General features: G+C 42.1%; 1 protein-coding gene and 1 long non-coding RNA gene across 2 annotated transcripts; both read left to right on the top strand.

The window, feature by feature from the left end:
* Nucleotides 1-2,229: 2,229 nt before the first annotated feature.
* LOC308322207 (uncharacterized protein) lies at nucleotides 2,230-13,607 on the top strand (the record flags this gene model as incomplete). Its single annotated transcript, XM_080773401.1, has 7 exons — nucleotides 2,230-2,342; nucleotides 7,613-7,769; nucleotides 8,072-8,215; nucleotides 9,384-9,488; nucleotides 10,203-10,406; nucleotides 11,352-11,477; nucleotides 13,362-13,607. Exons 1-7 carry the CDS (start codon nucleotides 2,269-2,271, stop codon nucleotides 13,605-13,607), a joined length of 1,056 nt encoding a protein of 351 aa, XP_080629527.1. The 5' UTR covers nucleotides 2,230-2,268.
* Nucleotides 13,608-15,131: 1,524 nt separating this feature from the next.
* LOC308322371 lies at nucleotides 15,132-20,213 on the top strand. The gene is made up of 4 exons (XR_013964703.1): nucleotides 15,132-15,291; nucleotides 16,414-16,517; nucleotides 17,575-17,651; nucleotides 20,089-20,213. It is a non-coding gene; the product is annotated as an uncharacterized lncRNA (long non-coding RNA).
* Nucleotides 20,214-20,341: the final 128 nt, after the last annotated feature.

The raw sequence follows: 20,341 nt of genomic DNA on the forward strand, positions 1-20,341 counted from the left end.
ACTGTACTACATATACACAAATATATTATATTCCACAAATTCCTGATGAGTAAAGATACTATACGTACATGGAAATGGCAATGGTAGGCTTTCGGTTTAATCTTGTCTGTCCGAAACAGTCCCCTTTAGATTCTTTCTTTTTTTAGCTACAAGCTGATCTACAAGGTGAGCTTGTAGATCTGCTAGTTTCGCCCTGGAGACACCAGGTTGAAAGTGTGTAAGTGTGTCTGTGGCTTTTATAATGATTGAACCAATACAAATTGGAACGCAGGTTCATTTTTCAGTTTTTGTATTCCCTGAAAATTGGACATACAAGGTTTCCACCCGACGACGACATGTCAGACAACTTATCTCAAATTGATCTCAGTAAAAGGTGGCTTAGCCTGACTAAGAGGTACATAATTAACTAAAATCCTTTAATTTACTTAATTTGTTAATTACGCCAAAGCAGTCCACAGCCCTCCCCAGCAATAATGAGTAGACTGCAGTACAGGAACCTGAAATTTGCATAAATAAATGTATGCATTATCATTTTTATAGTCGCTAATACATAATTAGGCAGCAATTATGCATATCTCCTGTCAGTGACCTATTATTAGACGTTATTTCCAGAGCCGTTATAGTATTGTTGTGCTCGCACACATGCACACACACGCACGCACGCACGTATGATTGTATTACTATTCTTGTGAGGACATCAATATTCTAGGATGGTGATGTTATGAATGCCACTGTTACAGTTGTTTTTCCTTGTTTTAACCCCTAATATAACCCTGAAGCTCAACAAATAGCAGCTATACAAGCTCACAACAACGCACCATAGAGCTTGTAGATCGGCTAACTCCAACCACTAAACCTATAGATGTCTAATGCTAATCCTAACCCTGACCTGACTCTTTTCCTAATTGAAACCATAACTCCCCATATAGTGTTTAACCATAAAAACAACCATTTCTCTTGTGAAGACCAGGAAAATGGTCCTCACAATGTCTATCATTCAAGTTATATACTGAGTGAGGATATTTGGCTCTCACAAATATAGTAATACAATATAGTAAAAGTTGGAAAGACAGGCATGGAGACTACTGTTGTTAATGAACAAATATCCATAGCAATGAATAGCCTACTGTCAGAATATAAAGCTATACTTATTTTAACACAAATATCACCCTGCCTTTAAGTAGAGTAGTTGAGTAAATATTATGGTGATTCATAATCATAAAGGTGACAGACAGGCCTCATAAAGCTGAAACCCTGTGTGACTTCATTCTGACTAGTGGTGTAAAGTATCTAAATACATGTACTCACTCAAGCAGGCTACTGTACTTTAATAGGCTACAGTTGTGAGTTTATTAAAAAAAAAAAATTAGTTACATGTTGCAAGCGGAGCCTGAGGCACCACCATGGGCTAGGTGGAGCCTGCGGAACCATTGCGGCTCGAGAATCCACCATTCCTGAATGGCCTTGGGATACATCACTGAGGATACGTCCCAGGTGCATCCTTGCGATGAATTTTTGTTTTTTGTAGTTTGTAGAAAGATTTAGAAAAGGAAGTGTTAATAGACTGTTCATAATGAGTACTGATTTAAGCCATTGTTCTTTGACTCAAGTCATTAGTTTTAATATAGGCCTTTTAACTTGAGTAAAATAATTATATGAGTATTTAACCCTTCCGTCCCCTGATTCTGACTTCCTGTTGTCATTGAAACTACTGTATGTAGTGTGTGTGTGTGTGTGTGTGTGTGTGTGTGTGTGTGTGTGTGTGTGTGTGTGTGCGTGTGTGTGTGCGCGGTGTTACTTCCTCTTTTGTATGACGATCATGCCGGTGCTGTCGGGTGAAAACCTTGTATGTCCGAAACTGTCACTTTTTAGTAAATGTGGATTTTTTTTAATCCAAAGTAGTTACAAGTTATTTAGTCACAAGCTAGTCACAAGCTCTTGTTAATACTAAAAGTAGCAATAATATAAAGTAGCCCTATAGGGTAAGGGCATTAACATAAGGAAAGAACAAATGTTGGAGTATGTATATACGAGGTTTCTGCCCGACACTAATGTGTGCTTTCACCTACAGTATGTGCTCATTGCTGTACATCACAGTATCGTCACAGAGTAGCATAGGTTCCAACTCTCTGCGCTTGATTCAAGAACGGCTTCATCATGGATGAAGGCACACTGCCGTTACTATCACTATCACCATCACCATCACCATCATCATCATCATCATCATCATCACCTGGTCACTCGTTATCGTTATCTGTTACAGAAGTAATGGAGGAACATTGTTCACATGAGGACGGTTTGCTTGACAGCTCACAGGAACACAACACTACAGTGGAATCAGGGTATGTGTTTGTATGTATGCTAAAAAATATTTGTGATCAAAGGTGGTGTGTAAGACATTTTTCTTTCTTAAAGTACATTAAGTTAACTATCTATATTCCGGTAGTAATTGTTGCTGTAGACTGTTTGTTTGTTCAGTAACAGGAGTCTCCCCCTCTATCCTGCTCTCTAGTAAACTGATTATTTTGTTAGTGACAATTTCCTGAATCTGGTCAAATTAAATACCGGTAGCTGTGAGTATGATCATAATATGTTTTTTGTCAAATGTGTCCATATGTGGGGTTTTTTTCTTCTGCTGAACTTAATGAGAAGAGGAAGACGGGGACTCTGGACTTCCCCATGAAGTCACACCAAAAAATTATATCCCACATTGCGCTGGGATATGTTACCACTTCCTTATACAGTATGGTGGTCGATAGCAATCTGTACTGATATTGCACACACGCACGCACACCCATGCACGGACACAGACATGCACGTGCACACACAGACTGTTGATTCAAAGGAAAAGAGGGCACTGTTTTTCCTTTGTTTTGCCAATGGGTGCCCAGATTTGTTCAGACATAACCTACGCCTAACCTACCTCCATGTTGTGAGCTTGTAGATTGGCTATTATTTCAGATGAGATATAATAAAGGATCAATCCAACTATAGAGCCCTGTGTGCCCAAAGTGGTTACTGTCAACAAATGTATATCCCACAATATCAGTCAACATCAGTCAATATCAATCATATCTTAACATGGAATAGTTGTGGTCAACCTTTTTTACCCAGGAAGATTCTTATCAAGATAGGCATCCGCCTAAAGATGGGAGCCTCTACTTTTCACTACAGTTAGTTAGTTAGTTAGTTTCATTTATTGTCCACGTGTGGAAATTTGTCTTCGGTCTCAACAGTACAAAAAAACCCCAGTTACAACAGCAACAACACTTACACAATTATTTTTACATGGCAAAAAAGTGCAGGACAACAGTGGCAAATACATTGAAAAACAACATATCGAGCGAGATATGGTATCACTTAGTGCCTCAATGGCATTTGGGATGAAGGAATTTTTCAAAATGTTACGGTTAGCTTTTGGTACTTTGTACTGTCTACCAGAGGGAAGTAGTTTGAACTCCCTGCAGAGTGGATCTTGACAGCTTTTTTCTGAAGTACTTCCTTGTAGATACAACTTAATTGTTTCTGTCTCTTCCCAATGATTTTTGAGGCTAGGTTCACTATTCGCTGCAGCTTGCTTCTTCCTTTTACATTAAGATTGCCATACCACATTGCCATGTTAAAATTGAAGATTCCCTCTATCAGGTTCTTATAGACTGTTTCCATGATATGCTTGCTCACTCTAAATGAGTTGAGCTTGCGTAGTAGGTGGAGGTGTTGGTTACAAGTTTAAAAAATCTGGTCAGTATTTTCACTGAAATTGAGTTTGCTGTCAATATATGTGCCCAAGTATTTAAAATTGTCTACTACCTCCACTATTTGTCCACTAATTGTAATGGACTGCACAGGTTCCTTTTCATGAATGACAAGTTATTTTGTTTTTGTCACATTGATCCCTAAGGAGCTTTTATCGCAGCAGTTCTGAAGAGATGACACATGTCATCTCCCCATGCTTCCTCGGAGGAAGCAGGGGAGGAAGTTCCTCCCCTGCTGTGTCCCCCTTCTTCAGTAAGGCAACCAGGGCCATATCATCTGCATTTTTGAACAAATGAAACATATCCTAACTGGAATTAATTTGTATATAAGGAGAAATGTAACGGGGATAAGATAGTCCCCTGCGGAGCACCGGTGTTAAGCACAGTGATGTCGGACAGAGTATCAAAGAGTATCATTAACACAGACCTGTTGAGGACGGTCCATTGTCACCCCTATGTCAATGAGTCTCTGCAGAAGGGTGTGTATCTGCATGCTGTTGAAAGCAGGTAAAATCAATAAAAATGACCCTGGCAAAGTTGGAGGGGACTTGGAGATGTTAAACAGGCTGATAGTTGCATCATCAGTTCCTCTCTGACTTTTATAAGCAAATTGGAGATGATCTATGCTGTTAGAAACCATCGCTGTGATTTGTCTGCTTATAACTCTTTCAAAACATTTTCCCAAAATGGAAGTAAGAGCAATGGGCCTGAAGTCTTTTAGTTCAGTGGCTCCAGGCTTCTTGGGGAGAGGCACAATACAAGACATTTTCCATAAATTGGACATTGTTAGAGAGTCAAGCAAATACTGGAATAGCATCAACACAATACCTTCATGAACATTTAGTTTCAACAATCTACCTCTAAGGTAATCTGGCCCAGGGGCCGAGTTGGGCTTAATACAGGAAAGGCTAGCTACAATTTAATTTTCACTGAGTGTGATAGGGACATACTCCGGAATGGACCACACACTATCACGCTCAGCACTGAATTCTTATCAAAACGGCTGAAAAAGATATTTAGATCATTAGCAAAAAAATGGAGAAGGGTGTGACAGGGATGTACGCTTTTGCTTAGTTTCCCTGCCCATCATCACATTTAGACCTTCCCATGCTTTCTTGGCGTTCCCTGAAAAAATATTGGTACTCAACTTTATCTTTGTAATCTATTTTTGCTTGTCTCAGTTTAGATCTTAATTCTGATTCTCAACCTTTTCTGGATCAGGGCCCACTTTAAAAACCTTTAGCTAAAAGCCTGCAGAATTGACATTTTAATGATTTTATATATTTACATTTCATTACATAGTGGTTTTTTGTTGTGCTGATGCCTGATGACTTTTAGCTGAAATGTGTTCTTTGCTACCCTCATTAAATATCACTATATTGATCCATGATTGAGTGCAGATATTCAGTTTATCATCCAGTCATGTGACCTATATCCTCACTTCACCTTCACATTGTCAAAACAGAGAGACCTGTCACAAGAGCATAAAACATTATTATCTGTTGAGTGAATGTCCCTTTATGAATAACAGCCCATGAATGTCCCTTTATGAATAACAGCCCATGAATGCTATGCGGTGCTTTTGCGATTAGGTTAACCACTTAAGCCATATTTTATGGGGGATATTTTGGGTATTTTAGACAGCATGTTGTTTGCACAGATGCTATAGGTTCATATCGTAGTTTATTTGAGGCACTCAGTATGTGACTATTTACCTTGTTTATTGACTAGAGGTAACGCTTGTTAACTGCTAAATGCCTAAATTATAAATGTAATGAAATGTCGAAAATAGGGGACGCCAGGTTGAAAGTGGTGACGTGACTTCACTGTTTGACACTGACGAGCAAGAGACACATGACATTATAGTATACAAGAAAAGTGACTCATCTCATATATAGTGACATGTTATCAAAACAACTCCCGAGTCCCACCTCCACCCGCTGTTCTTTCCATCAACACCCACCTCTTGACACTTGCCTTCACCATCAAATCCAAAATGGCTCATTATGTGCTTTAATAATGTTATTTGTTTTTGAGTACCTCCTACGTTTGATGACTCTTCTGCACGACACGCTCTCGAGTCCTCTGTGACTTGACACGTCAAGTTTGAAGTTGACCTTGTTCTCGAGATATGTGAACGCACGCACGCACACAGCCACATCATTTGGTGTGCAGAGTTGTTGAGTGTGTCTTTATGGAGGAGTTTAATCATTAGGGGGCGACTTGAGGCAAGGCGGATTACCATTTCCTGTTACTTTAAAGTGGTAGCTAGTCTTTGTGAACAACACAATGAACACATGTGAGGGCTTCAACACCCCATGAAAACCTCTGTGTTGTACGTTCTATGAACAAATCAAAGCTGTACTCTCTCCCCTGCCTGGAGATTTGGTTTGGCCAGAGAAGTAAAAGTGAAATTAATGTCTTTGTTCATGCTTATGTTGGTGCACATACTCGCATGTATGTAAGTGTTTATGTACGTGTCTATTTCATATACTTTGTTGTACATTGGTGTGGCGCAACAAACATCTGCCGCTTTGACATTTTGTAAGACAAAAAAAGAAATCTGAATACATAAAAGCCCCTTTTCCAGTTTCTCGAATGTGCATTTAGGACAGAGAGCAGAACCACTTTAAACCATACATATCCCCCAGGGATCTATAGCCTACTATGTACACTATAGTGTTTTCCTAAAAAGAGTATTGTCTAACGATTCTCTGTCTGATTAAATAGTTATGTGAGACCAATATTGACTGCATATAAACATGCAGCAATGACAAAGGCTACGAGTCAGAACGTAGCAGCCATAATTTCATGGCAATTGTGTGTGTGTGTGTGTGTGTGTGTGTGTGTGTGTGTGTGTGTGTGTGTGTGTGGGTTGGTGGGTGGGTGTTCATAATGGCTCTGGTTCGATTCTCAGTAAGTGCACTTTTCATAAGTGGGTGTCGAAAAGTACCTTGTCGTTTCTGGCAAGAGATCACGTGTGTGTCTTTCTGTTATAATGAAATTCCTGTGGAAGTTCTCGTTCATTTTATATTTAGATCTATGTTTTTCCCACACACGGGTTTGTGGACGTGCCTTTGACCCTGTATTGTGTGTGTGTGTGTGTGTGTGTGTGTGTGTGTGTGTGTGTGTGTGTGTGTGTGTGTGTGTGTGTGTGTGTGTGTGTGTGTGTGTGTGTGTGTGTGTGTGTGTGTGTGTGAGAGAGAGAGTCACATATTCTGAATGGCTGCTATTTATATATAAGGGATTGTAAATTGCTAGGCACGACAGGATTGTTTTTATCTATAAGGACATACAGTCCGTAAGTTCATACAGTATGTTATCATTATGTCAAAATGTACAGTATAAGCACTCTTGTGTTTCAATTCCCATGTTCAAATTCCCACGTTCAAACTGTGCAATAATGAAAATTATGCCTTTTCAGATGTTACACCTAAATACACCAGATGATGATGTTGTTGATGAGGACAGTAGAGAAGTGACGGTTTTGGAATTGTGTTGTATATTAGACCACAGTCTGGAAGAGGCTTTCCTTACAAAGGGGCTAAAGTACCAATGTCTTAAGGATGCTATATGCTTGGTTACAAGTGTAAATATTTGGAAGCCTCTGTAATGTCCATAAATGTGTTGTGAGAGGCCTGCAAATTGCAGGAATGGGAATGCCCAAGCCGAGAGCTAAGGCATAATGCTAAGGCTAAATTAATTCTGTTCAGTGTCTGTGATAATTGGAATTCGCCACGATGCTATCTGTATCCTGAAACACTTAATGTTGAGTTTCCCAAATTTGAGCATCTACTATTGTTTGTGTTCAATAATGTCTTGTGAGCGCAAATAAAGATGTTAAATGTATTGTGCAGGGTGGAGGATGCAGGCCTCATGGCAGAGGTTCTGCTACGCGGAGAGGAGCAGGCCAGTCTCAGTCTCATCACAGAGAGCATGTCCATCACCTCCGCCGACCAGGAGAAGGTTCTGCTCCTCAACAAGAACACAGAGCTCCGCCGGGTCAATAAAGAGGTACCAGAACCCTGCATGATGATGATTGAGACCTCTGTCCATGACAGGGGGAATACAGTAAAGCCTTTTCTCCATCATTTACTATAGCTGCATCCCACAGGCAGGCAGGCAGGCCAGGCGGGCGGGCGGGCAGGCAGGACAGGACAGAACAGAGATATTATTAAATAATAGGTCTTCCGTATGTCATGCTAGCTAGGGTGCAAATACATTTAAGCTATAGCAGTAGGATGAAAATAATCAGTGGTGCATGGACAAAGACGTGATGATGATGACGATGATGATGATGATGATGGTGTGTACAGCTGCTGAAACTGAATGAGGACTGGGATCAGGTGTATCGTAATGCCACACTGGGCCTGCACCACCGAGTGCAGTCCTTGGAGCACGACAACTCTGTCCTCAAAGACCTCAACAACAGACTGCTGTTACGACTCCAACACACACAGGTACACGCATGTACGCACTACGCACGCACGCGTGCACACACGTGTGCACAGTGCACACACACACACACACACACACACACACACACACACACACACACACACACACACACACACACACACACACACACACACACACACACACACACTCTCTCTCTCTCTCTCTCTCTCAGGCAAATACACATAATAACAAACACCTGCTCAGTGGCGGTTAGAGCATCCGCCCTGAGATTGGGAGGTGGGAGATTGAATCCCCGGCTGGGTCATATACCAAAGACTGTAAAATTGGGACCCAATGCCTTCCTGCTTGGCACTCAGCATCAAGGGTTGGATTGGGGGTATCTCGTTAAATCCCTGCGACACAGTGTCATCCAGGAGGTGTACTTGTACATCATGTCCAGGAGGTGTACTTAAATCCATGATTTTGTGACCCATTTTTCACCCGGTGCCAATTGCCTAAACTGTGATCCTGGCGCTACTGTCCCTCTGCCAACCTGGGGTGAGCCCCGAACTGAGTTTATGCTTCCTTCAATGCATGAGGAGTGATCAGGTCACTTCTTGTCACCTGACAGGAGGGTAGTTTCCCCGATAGGACATATCGCATGGAAGGAAAGGAACATGTTATTTCAACCGGTTTCTTTCCCCTCCATCAGGCGCCCAGGGGCGAGGCAGTATAGAGACCAGGATTACTGCATGTTTGTTGTGAGGGTATGCCTACCCTATAGGGGACACGAGGAGAACATGCAAACTCCACACAGAGGAGGTGTACTTGTACATCCTGTCCAGGAGGTGCACATGTACAGTATATCAAGATGCCTGACACTACAGAAACATGTCCTTGCAAGTTACTTACTTACAAGATTACCTGTTTCATACTGTACAATAACTGTAATATACACTGATGGTATTTCCTATAACTGCATTACAGTGTGCAAAGGATTACTATGAGCAGTATACACGGATATAGACAAATGTATTTACTGCATGTATTTACTGCATGTGGGATCCCACATTACTATGTGGGATTACAGAGTCATACACTGATGTTAGTGCATGTGGGATTACAGAGTCATACACTGATGTTACTATGTGGGATTACAGAGTCATACACTGATGTTACTATGTGGGATTACAGAGTCATACACTGATGTTACTGCATGTGGGATTACAGAGTGCCAAGGATTACTATGAACAGGCTCTGATGGAGGAGCTGAAGAGGAACCAGGACTTGCAGGAGTACATCAGAGTTCTGGAGAGACGGTTACACAACGACCAGGTGAGTGGTGAGCCAATCACACCCTGTGTGTGTGTGTGTCAGTCAGTCAGTCACTCAGCCAGCCAGTCAGTCAGCCAGTCAGCCAGCTAGCCAGCCAGCCAGCCAGCCGGTCAGTCAGTCAGTCAGTCAGTCAGTCAGTCAGTCAGTCAGTCAGTCAGTCAGCCAGCCAGCCAGCCAGTCAGTCATCCAGCCAGCCAGCCAGTCAGTCAGTACAGTCAGTACAGTCAGTCATATGGTTAACCACTAAACCCTGTACTCAGTGGACCAGAGCCCCCCAGGGCGTTATACTAGGCCCCTTCCTGTTTTCACTCAAAATGCACGGCAAAACCTGCGCAGCTCAGGCAGACAACTCAAAGCAGGGCAGACTCCAACTGCGGATCAGGTGATCAGTCACATGCACACTTCATCTGACTGGGGCGGGCTATTTATTTGAAACCTCCCTAAAGCGTACTGCTGCCATCTTGCTGCTAAGCCATCAGCTCTCTGTTCTGCTGTGCTGCTGCTGTTTTGTGACTTTTTTTGCGTTTCCACCGCCACCCCCAGCATCCACCTTTCTATATGATTCCCTTAGGGGAGATCTTTCTTTTTGGTTCCCTGTAATATATTTTTGTCAGATCATTATTTTATGAGATAATAATTAATAGGAACAATTTTGGACGGGTTTCCAACCTGACAACAACGCTACTGTACATACATAATTGTTTGTTCTTGTAGGCAGATGCCCCGGAGTTGCATCCATCCTCCGGTCCACCAGGTGGCCCTGTGGTGCCTGCCTCTAGCCCCGGGCAGCAAACCTCCAGCCATCCGTTGCGGGGTTGGAGCAGCAGCGCCCCCGGTGGTGGAGAGCCGGCGGTGCACACAGATAGCCGGCGAGAGGTTGAGGACCTAAAGGAGCAACTGGATGTCTTTAGATGTCAGGTGATTACCTCCTCCTTTAAAGGAGCACTTCACCCATTCTCAACCATATCTACATATAACTGCTCCATCTCTAAAGGGTTTATAACTTTTGGATCACTTTCAGCGTGATTCTGTATGAATGAGCAGAGCGCGCAACTTATCTCTGACTCTTGTCAACTTACATTCTGTGTAGTGGTTGTAGTTATAGTTATGGTGCTATAGTGTGAATGGCGCTTAATGCTCATTTTATGATGGGACCATTTTTGTCTATTCAGTCTGTGTCTCAGAAGAGTGCTGTGGACAGTTCTGAAACCTGCCTACCATTGTTGTTTTTAAGTTAATGCAAGAACAATGGCTTCTATTCCATCATGCCTACTTTCCAGGAATAGAAAGGCTGAAGTTTCCCGTAGCTTGGAATCCCTGTTGATGATGTCATTGGTAGGCAGGTTTCTGAACTGTCTACTTCCCAGAAATTAGACGGATGCAGAGCAGACAGAAATGTTGCCATCTTATAATGAGCATTAGTGAGGACCAATACTGTACATGAAAATGCTTTGAAAAAGGATTAAGGCACCTTTAAGCTCTATGTTGGTGTTTTCTTTCAAAAAATGTTGTTATCTCATTTGCATATCGATGCAAAAGTAACAGTTTTGGACATAGGCCTACAGGGTTTCTGCCTGCCAGCAATGATATTGTGCTTGCTCATGGTGGCTGGCTGCCTTCTGCCAAGCTGATGATTAGATGGTGAATTGTGCCACCCTGTGGTTGGTTGTATTTCATACACATCCTCATCATAACAGCTCAGTGGATGAGTGTGGATACTATTATGAGCAGCCGGTTAAAACGCTGCATTCGTCATGGCCTAGAATTCCCAAAATTGTCGTTGCCACAACCCCCCAAAATAATTATATTTGAACTGGGCGCCCAGACTATAGCTTGGTGACATGGCGTTGTGTGTGTGCACAGACCCAGGTGTACGAGGCAGACTACCAGACGGAGCATGCAGACCACAAACACACCCTTCAGGAGAACCGCAGGCTCAAGAAGAGGAGGGAGGACATGCGCCAACAGGTGGCGCTACTGCAGGAACAGGTGGGAGAACAGCAAGTCACCAACGGATGGCATGGCCTCCTGTGTTGTTATTGATTAGTGTGTGTGTGTGTGTGTGTGTGTGTGTGTGTGTGTGTGTGTGTGTGTGTGTGTGTGTGTGTGTGTGTGTGTGTGTGTGTGTGTGTGTGTGTGTGTGTGTGTGTGTGTGCGCGCGTGCGTGTGCGTGCGTGTGATATTCATGTCCAGACATGGGGAGTGTTGAATGAATATCAACATCCTAATACATCCTGATACTGGGGGACCAAATCATGAAATAGACACTCATGCTTTCCAAGGTGTGATTTTTGGGCTGGGAGGTGGAGGTGGGGGGGGGTACTAACCTGTTATGAAAGAATATCAACATCCTAATAGAACCTGATACTGGGGGGTCAAATCATGACAGGCAATTCCTGCTGTCAAAATATGACCCCCCTGTCAAAAAACAATTTGTTTGAAATAGACACTCATGCTTTCCAAGTGTGCTTTGGGCTGGGAGGAGGAGTAGGACTAAGGCCCTATACGTCCTCTCTGGGGGGGGGGGGGGGAGACCAATGGCTCTGGTCTCAGCCACCGCAGTGGGTATTTTGACATTCCGTTTTTATGTTGCCACTACTGTTGGAGCAGCCATAAACAACACAGGTTCATCCCGAAGTTCTGGGCATCTTTGTAATGTTAGTGTAGTAAAAAGCAGGTAAAAGAGTAATGTTTGAGGCAGACTAACATCAGTCAGGGTGCTGCCACACTATCAAAAGAGCCGTGCACGTGGATGGAAAAGAAGCTCCACTTCCGCGGACGACTTGCGCGAGGGCCAGATTCCCAGAAGCGCTCACCTCCGCGTCAATCGTCCGCGGAGGTGGAGCTTAATTCCCATCCACCAGCTGTCTAAAATCCAGCTGCGCACACGCATCACAGCTTATTCTGTCCGCAGCGCAAAACCGTTTTGCGCTTAGGTGTGGAAAGGGCTTCACTCTCCCCGCAGGCAGACCTTCGCGTGTGGTCGCGCACGTTTTCGGCTGCGCACAGAAGCTGCGCACAGTTTTTAGACAGCTGGTGGATGGAAAAGAAGCTCCACCTCCACGGCTGTCCGTCGCGTCAATCAGCCACGGAGGTGGAGCTTCTTTTCCATCCAGCAGCTGTCTAAAAACCCCACGAAGAAGAAAGGCTTCAGGTTCTTCTGGTAAATGGTGCATTTATATAGCGCCTTTATCCAAGGCGCTTTACATAGATTGTGCATTACATTCACCCATTCATACACCGATGGCAGCGGAAACCATGCAAGGCACCAACTAGCACATCGGGAGCAATTAGGGGTTCAGTGTCTTGCTCAAGGACACTTCGACAGTAACTCTGGGGGAGCCCGGGTTCGAACTGGCAACCTTGCGGTTCCCATCCAGGCACTCTACCCCTGAGCCTGAGCCACCGCCCCCTGACGCGTCTGCGCGCGACAGTGTGCCTGTACTGTCGTTCACTATAGTAGAAGAGGTGCGTCTGGTGAGGTTTTAAACCCCGCAGCTACGTCGAGTCCACCTACAGGAAATACGTAAGCTGCGCCGGCTTCCCTCCCCCGAACACAGACCAATTGTGTTCGTGTAGGCGCTCGACAAAGCCAGATGCACCACAGTGGCTTAGTTCGAACCCACAACCTTTGTGGGGGTACCACTGTGGCACCTGAGCCCACAATGTATGTTTTTTTTATATATAAATCTATACTACACTATATTGTAGTGTAGTAAAAACGTACGTTTGATTCATAAAATTATTGGCTTTAGGAGTTAGGAATGCGACAAACACTAAATGAATCTCCATGAATTCAATGCGTGTGTAGGCTAATTGATAGAAAATAATTAGGCCTGAATGTATTAAGTCTCTTTGTGCTCCTCCGTGCAGCTGAAGGTGTATGAGGATGACTTCAGACGGGAGCGCTCGGACAAACAGATCCTCCAGCGCTTGTTATTGAAGAGAACTCCTCCATCGTCCAAGGAGCACCCTGTGCTCATCCACCGCTGCAATAACGACCTGCAGCCACCTGGTGGCAGCAAAAGGGCACAAAGTGTCCGAGAGAGAGTGCCTCCTCCACAGCTACAGAGAAAACAGCACCGCCACCAACCACTCTGTCCAAAGCACAATGAATAGTTCCCCCGAGCATGCATGTGCGTGCACACACACACACACACACACACACACACACACACACACACACACACACACACACACACACACAGTCACACACACACACACACACACATGGTACAGTAGGCCTACATGAAGACACAATTATAGCCTATACAGAGTGAATGGGTTCATGTATGTCGGTTTGGCAGCAGAATCAACTGGAGACTGTTGCTCTTCCTCAACTCTTCTATTAAAATTACATTACATTTCCAGTGTTTGTCTATTGATTCATATACACACACATGTACATCTGCTATTTTTCTTTTTTTTGTAATTTCATGAAGATACTGCAAGAGAAATCTAATAAAGTCCACAAATTACAAAACACATTTTTAAGAAGTAGTGAAAATAGCCTCATGTGAAGGTTGAAAACAGCCGCTCTACAAGCTCACGGGTCACGGCTTTGAGCACTAGTTTGAGTACCGGTCTGGGCAAACGTCTAATTTCTCTTTTGGGTCTTGAGCTAAAACTTTTGGGAACAACTGATGTAGATTGACATGCTTAGCATGGATTCTTAAGTGGCACAGCGGCTATGTAGTCGCGGGATTGGCTTTATCAGACCAGAATTATGACAATGCCATTAAAATGCTTACCAGTCGTTTTGGGCGCAAATATCTAATAATGAATGCCCACAAAACTGTTAAATCTAACTCCAGTTAAAAGGGCAACAGATGTGATTGCATTACGCAAACTGTATATAAATATATATTTATGTACATAAATAATACAATATAATAATAATATAATAGCAACAATTTTATTTACACATACACAGCAATGTTTGGGAACCAGTGATGTAGCATATTATGTAAATTACACAATCTATTTTATTACACAATTTTACACCCCAGAGAATTACCTGCACTCGTTTGAGAAATATTAAGAACAATCAAAGCATTGATGTCCATTTATTGGAAACACCCAAGTTGAGCTCTTCTATGAAGCGCCAAACAGAAAGATAAGGAGGGACTTGGAAGCAAAAGGAATGCCCATAGCAGATGTAGCCTACCCATCATAGGGATGGATGCAGTGGAATTAGGAGTCCTAATTGGCGGAGACCAATATTGGAAAATGGTCACAGGAAAAATGGAGAGACTGAATGAAGGACTAGTTGCACTGGAAAGTGTATTTGGATGGCTGGTGCAAGGAGAAGTCACCACGCTAAATATCATAACTGAAGTTGTGGACATTGAAGTAATGCACATCAGTCGGAGAGGAACAGGCACTGTCAGATCAGTTACGCAACTTTTGGGAAATCGAATCCCTTCATGGAATCAACATGAAAGAAATGCATTCTGAGAAGGAAGACATGGCAGTGTATCCACGGCTTCCCAAGCCAATCCATGCATGCCTATATATTCCTATAGGCTGAGGAAGAAATGCCACTTGACAGTTTTCAAATCAGCCTCATGGTGGCGCTACAACAGGCCAAGTTGCGTCTCTCTCGTCACACACACACGCACACGCACACACACGCGCAATCTCCTGATCGACATTTGACAATCTTTAAACAGGTCTGACTGCGCCAGAGAGGAAGGGCGACTAATCGATCCCAGATCCACAGATAGGGTGCAGAGTAGACACACTGCAGTTAAAATGTCTTTCAACAGATTACTATTGTCTAGAGCTGTATGGACGAGCAGAGGTAAGATTACATGTTTAGAATATAGTATTTTTTTACCACGTCACAATTTGTCTCGAGCGTTTTATATCATTGTGCCCAATGTGCCGTGAAATCCCTGCTGTTGATGACGTCTGCCTGCTGCTCTGACCTTAGCTTAGCATAGCATCATCATTACCCAATGGCAAATGTTTTCGAAGAGTTTATTTTGGCATGGTTGGTTAATTTGTAATAATGCTATTACTATTAGGGCTGTTGTGACCCAGCCAGCTTACCTACAGCATGCAAGCCTTTTCATTTCAAGTACCCTGTTTGGGCCGCACAGTCCCCATACTCTCCATCTAAATGAATGGGATTTATGGGAACCTGCAGATAACATTTATTTTAGCCTTGGATCAAGACTGACTATCTGAGTCTGACTTTTAATTTCGTATGATATGCAAACATCAAAACTGAAAGTACCAAGGCTAACTCTCAGAGTTACACTTAGCCGCAATTTGCAATTCTAGATTTTTTTTAATAATGGGATGAATCTAGTTGCAATACCCTCCATTTAGCTTGGCTAATAAGCCAGACCGAATCAGCCGAGCCAGACTACCCTCATTGACTCCCCAGTGTCCCTGACCCCCCTCATCCAATTTGCTTTTGCGATCTGCTTGTATTAAACAACGTTAAACTCACCAACATTGCAGCTCTATTCCAAACTTGAATTATCCTCTTTGTATCTGCCAAGCTTTTGTTTCATAAAAATCCACCGTAGTATGTTATATGAGCTACTTTCTGTACAGAAATTCTCTTCATGTGATTCTTTTTGCACTTGGAAGCAAGTAGTATTAGCAATAGAATACATGTTCTGTAATATTGCTTAATGCTTACATTGTAAAGTGATCAGAAGCATCTTCCATTAAACCCAGATGTTCTTGGATATTTCTTAAAAGCATAATCAATCCTCAAGCTGCAATTTATTTCAACTGGTTGGCTGTATGTAGAACAGCAGGAACCTGGGTTTAAAATAATCACACGTTAAAATAGAGATACCATGTTTCTTCCTGACTTTCAAAACGTATTCAAATGGTGGAGAGACGAGATTGTGCAAGACGTGCATGCGCAAAATACTTCATGCATTCTTCTCTTTGCATTTTGCAGTTGGAGCCAGGTCTGCGTTCACAGCCTCCAAGCCAGACGTTAACAACCCTAACTGGCTGCGAGTGGGCCTGACCTTTGGGGCATCTGCTGTTCTCTGGGGCCTGGTAATCTCATCCACATGATCACAACAATACATACAGAAAGCAGTGCACCAAACTATAGAGCACTTGGGGAGGTTGGAGCGTTTTCGATGAATGATGGGAACGCTGACAGCCAATTGAAATCCATCACAATTTACACAGGGTTGTAATAGTTGACAGAAAGAACCTTATCGTTCGTCAGTGGATGTTAACATTATCGTTATTGTTCTCATTCTTGGTGTAGACTGCCCATAACTACTTAAACCCTACAGTATATACTTAATTGACTGGAGTCCCTCAAGGGTCTACTCTGGAATGAAGGGGGTTCCACCAAGCCGCAATCGAACGTCTCTACACTAGAGCAGCTCGGGCATTTGGAGCCTTTTGTTTAATTAACAGGGGGAAAAGATAAAAATGTTACAACTTTAACTGACAGAGTGCCTTCTTAGGCCCTCACCTTTTTTACCAAATATCTTTCATCGAAAATATCCACTATAAGTTAGCTACGCTAGTGTGTCTAATTAGTAATTATCGAGGAAGTCATGCAAAATGTCCTATTGATTGAAAACAGATGAATGTCTGCTTCATGTTGTCTATTAATAAATGAATATAAACGTATAAATTCATACATTTAACGTACTGGGTGATGCAGTGTTTCTGGACCTGATGGACACATTTGGCTGGTATTAAACCACATTTATACTCCAAAAAGAACAGATCGACAAACTTTCAACCGGTTGCATCGGCAATGAATTATAAATAAAGCTTTATTCCTACTATTATTCAATTGTTCTAAGGCTAAAGTGTACACTGGGGCTGCAAATAAGCCATTATTTTCTTAGCAATTATTTATATATATATATATATATATATATATATATATATAAATTGTAAATTAGCTTTTTTTATTGATTATTCTATTAAAATCATCCAAATGATAATGATCTACAGTAATGATAATTAACAATAATACGTACATGTGTCACTGGAGGTGAGGGTTCACTGAAGGTAATATTTGAATGACTGTCTACTTTTTCATTTTTTGTATTGCTTTTTTTTTACATTTGTTCCATATCCATAGCTCTTCAAGCAGCACAGCACAGACGTACACGAGTACAAAGTCAGGAATGGACTCGAGTGAAACCCCAACACCACTGTGTGAGTTTGACTGACAACTGCCAAAGGTTTCAATCCTTTATGTGCTCATCACTGTAAAATCATGTGTTCATTTAAAGGATACTTGTTGTTAAAATAAGAGTTAAATAGCTCTATATTCTGGTAATCCAGTGAGTATTTACTCGGTAACAGGAGTCTCCCTGTCTCTCCAGCTCTTTAGTAAACAGAAAATTAAATTTAAATTCGGGATACCAATTGTATCCAATCAGGGGAGAGAACTCATACAGGATACATGATAAACAAGTTAAATTGAAGTGTTGACACTAAGAAATAAGCAGACAAAATTGGAAATGGAACATTATAAAAGTGAAGCTGTTAAAGAGATGGAGAGACCCTTCATACTGAACAAACACTATAGCAATGATTACTGTCACAATATAGACACTACCTTTTCACTCTGAGAGTGTACTAATCAGGCGGCTTCAGGCCTGGAATTTCATCATTTTAGGGAGGGCAGGAAGGCCATACAAGGTTTTAGTCCATAATATAAAGAGTATTAAAATTGTAATATTTAGACTTTCTGCAGTGAAATAAATAAATGCCCATGCTCACCCCTGCACCAATCAGAGTTACTGGATTGGTTTAAAGATTGGTAGTTCAGAATCTAAAAAAAAAGAGACAGGGGACAAAGTGAACAGGGGCAACGACGGCCATAGCCCTCATGGCCTCCCTGAAAGTCATGCCCTGGTGTACACTATTCTTTTTTTTTTCTTCACTGTTTTTGTAATGATAAAGATAATTTGTTGTTGTATAATACTATAATTAAGTGATCACAGTGTCATATTAAGAAGGTTGCATGAACAATACTATGAGCAATCGCATCTCAATCTAACTGGAATAGGCAACTGACACTAGAGGTCAGTATAGTACCACTCACTTTAACTCTTCCAGCAGGTGACTAGATCTTCTAGAATACCGGTAGGCGCTCCCTATTTGACAGAATTAATCCTTCTTTCCAAATGAAACACACCTCAACTCCTTTAACCACAACATTGGAAGATTTTCAGATTTCCAGGTCTGAAGAATCAGTTTCCTGGCTAACAGAGTAGATAGTAAAATGGCTTCATATTTATTTCTATCCTCACCCGGCACCACCACAATACAAAGTGGACTAATAGGCCGCGGGGAAATGCTGTGTAAAGGTTTTAGCAAGGAAATAATAATAATACATTTTATTTATAACGCGCCTTTCAGGGAACTCAAGGTCGCCGTACAACAAGTTAAAAACGGTTAATACAATACACAGTTAAAAAGCAAAAACTAAAAATATGGTACAGCTTGTAGAACAAAACACAGAGGTCTGCCATAACCCATAAGCCTGCCGAAACAGGTGGGTTTTGAGGTGGGTTTGAAATCTGGTGATTGAGTTTCTAATATCAGGGGGAGGGAGTTCCAGAGATATAAGGGGAAGAGCGGCTGAAAGCTCTTGACCCCATGGTGGACAGATTGGCTGGAAGGACTTTCAGAGTGATTGAGGAGGCAGACCTAAGAGACCGGGTGGGAATATTGATGTGAATAAGGTCGGACAGGTATGGGGGGACCAGTTGGAGCTTATGGAGGAGTTTGTGGGGAAGACCAAAAAGAAAGGAATTGCTATAATCCAAGCGGGAGGTGACGTCAGACGAGAGAGTGAACCAGGATTGCGGCACTGTTGGGAGTGAGTGAGGGGTGGAGACGGTTGATATTTCTGAGGTGGAAGTAGGCAGATGGTGATGTTGATGTGGGTGTGACTGTGACTGTGGAATGATAGTGCTGTTGAGGAGAGGACGACACCCAAATCAAATAGATGAACTGAATCAAGGAATGGCCTGTTTTCTTCTTTTTGAGAAGCACACACAAACATTAATGTTTGTCTTTAGTTCAAAGTTTGTTTAGTAAACGCATTGACAATGTACGTCATAATGTGTCGTTAACGTTATATTGTCATATTGTTAAAGGGATTGTGACATAAAGTTTTGGTAATTCTTAATTGGTTTGGCTTCTTTTTTTGGTTTTCTGAGCTCAATTGCACCCAAAAAACATGAACTTTTAACATTCAGTAGATTTTCCGTGGTCTGGGGTTTTCTGGCTCAAACAAGTGCTCTGATTTCCCTGCTGTTTGTGTCACAGCTTGCAAATCCCATATACTGTATCTGTATGTCATTTTCAATGGGATTTGCCAGCAGATGTCACACTGATTTGCCTGTTTTCATTGCAGCTCAAAAGGATTCCAAACCCCAGAGAGAACTCGGCACAAACTAAAAATAAATAAATGTCATGAAACCTTTAATGGCATTTAATATTTGTGTTGGCACCGTTTGTTTTACATCACCTAATCAACATGAGTTAGACTTTAATATATTAGTGCCCCTCACTTCCCACAGGTGTGATTTTTATTCTGTGAGGAACATCTTCTTATTGAATGTCTTTTCCTTTACAGGGAGGGAATCCATCTTACCTGAAGGATGCATCGGATTGTTTCTGTTTTCAATGATTCTTGAACCCTCGCATAACACCTAATTCTGTATATACCGGTATATAATAAAGATGTTATTGTGTATTATATAGGTTTTGCAGTGTGATGTTATTTCAATCCCATAATTCCACTGTTGTTATGATTTTAAGGTTGTATTTTTACATACTGTGCTTTACATTGACCAGTTAAAAATAAAACCATGTCATTTCATGAATGA

The sequence above is a fragment of the Protomyctophum bolini genome (assembly GCF_963924005.1).
Source record: "Protomyctophum bolini genome assembly, chromosome: 10".
Lineage (NCBI taxonomy): Eukaryota > Metazoa > Chordata > Actinopteri > Myctophiformes > Myctophidae > Protomyctophum > Protomyctophum bolini.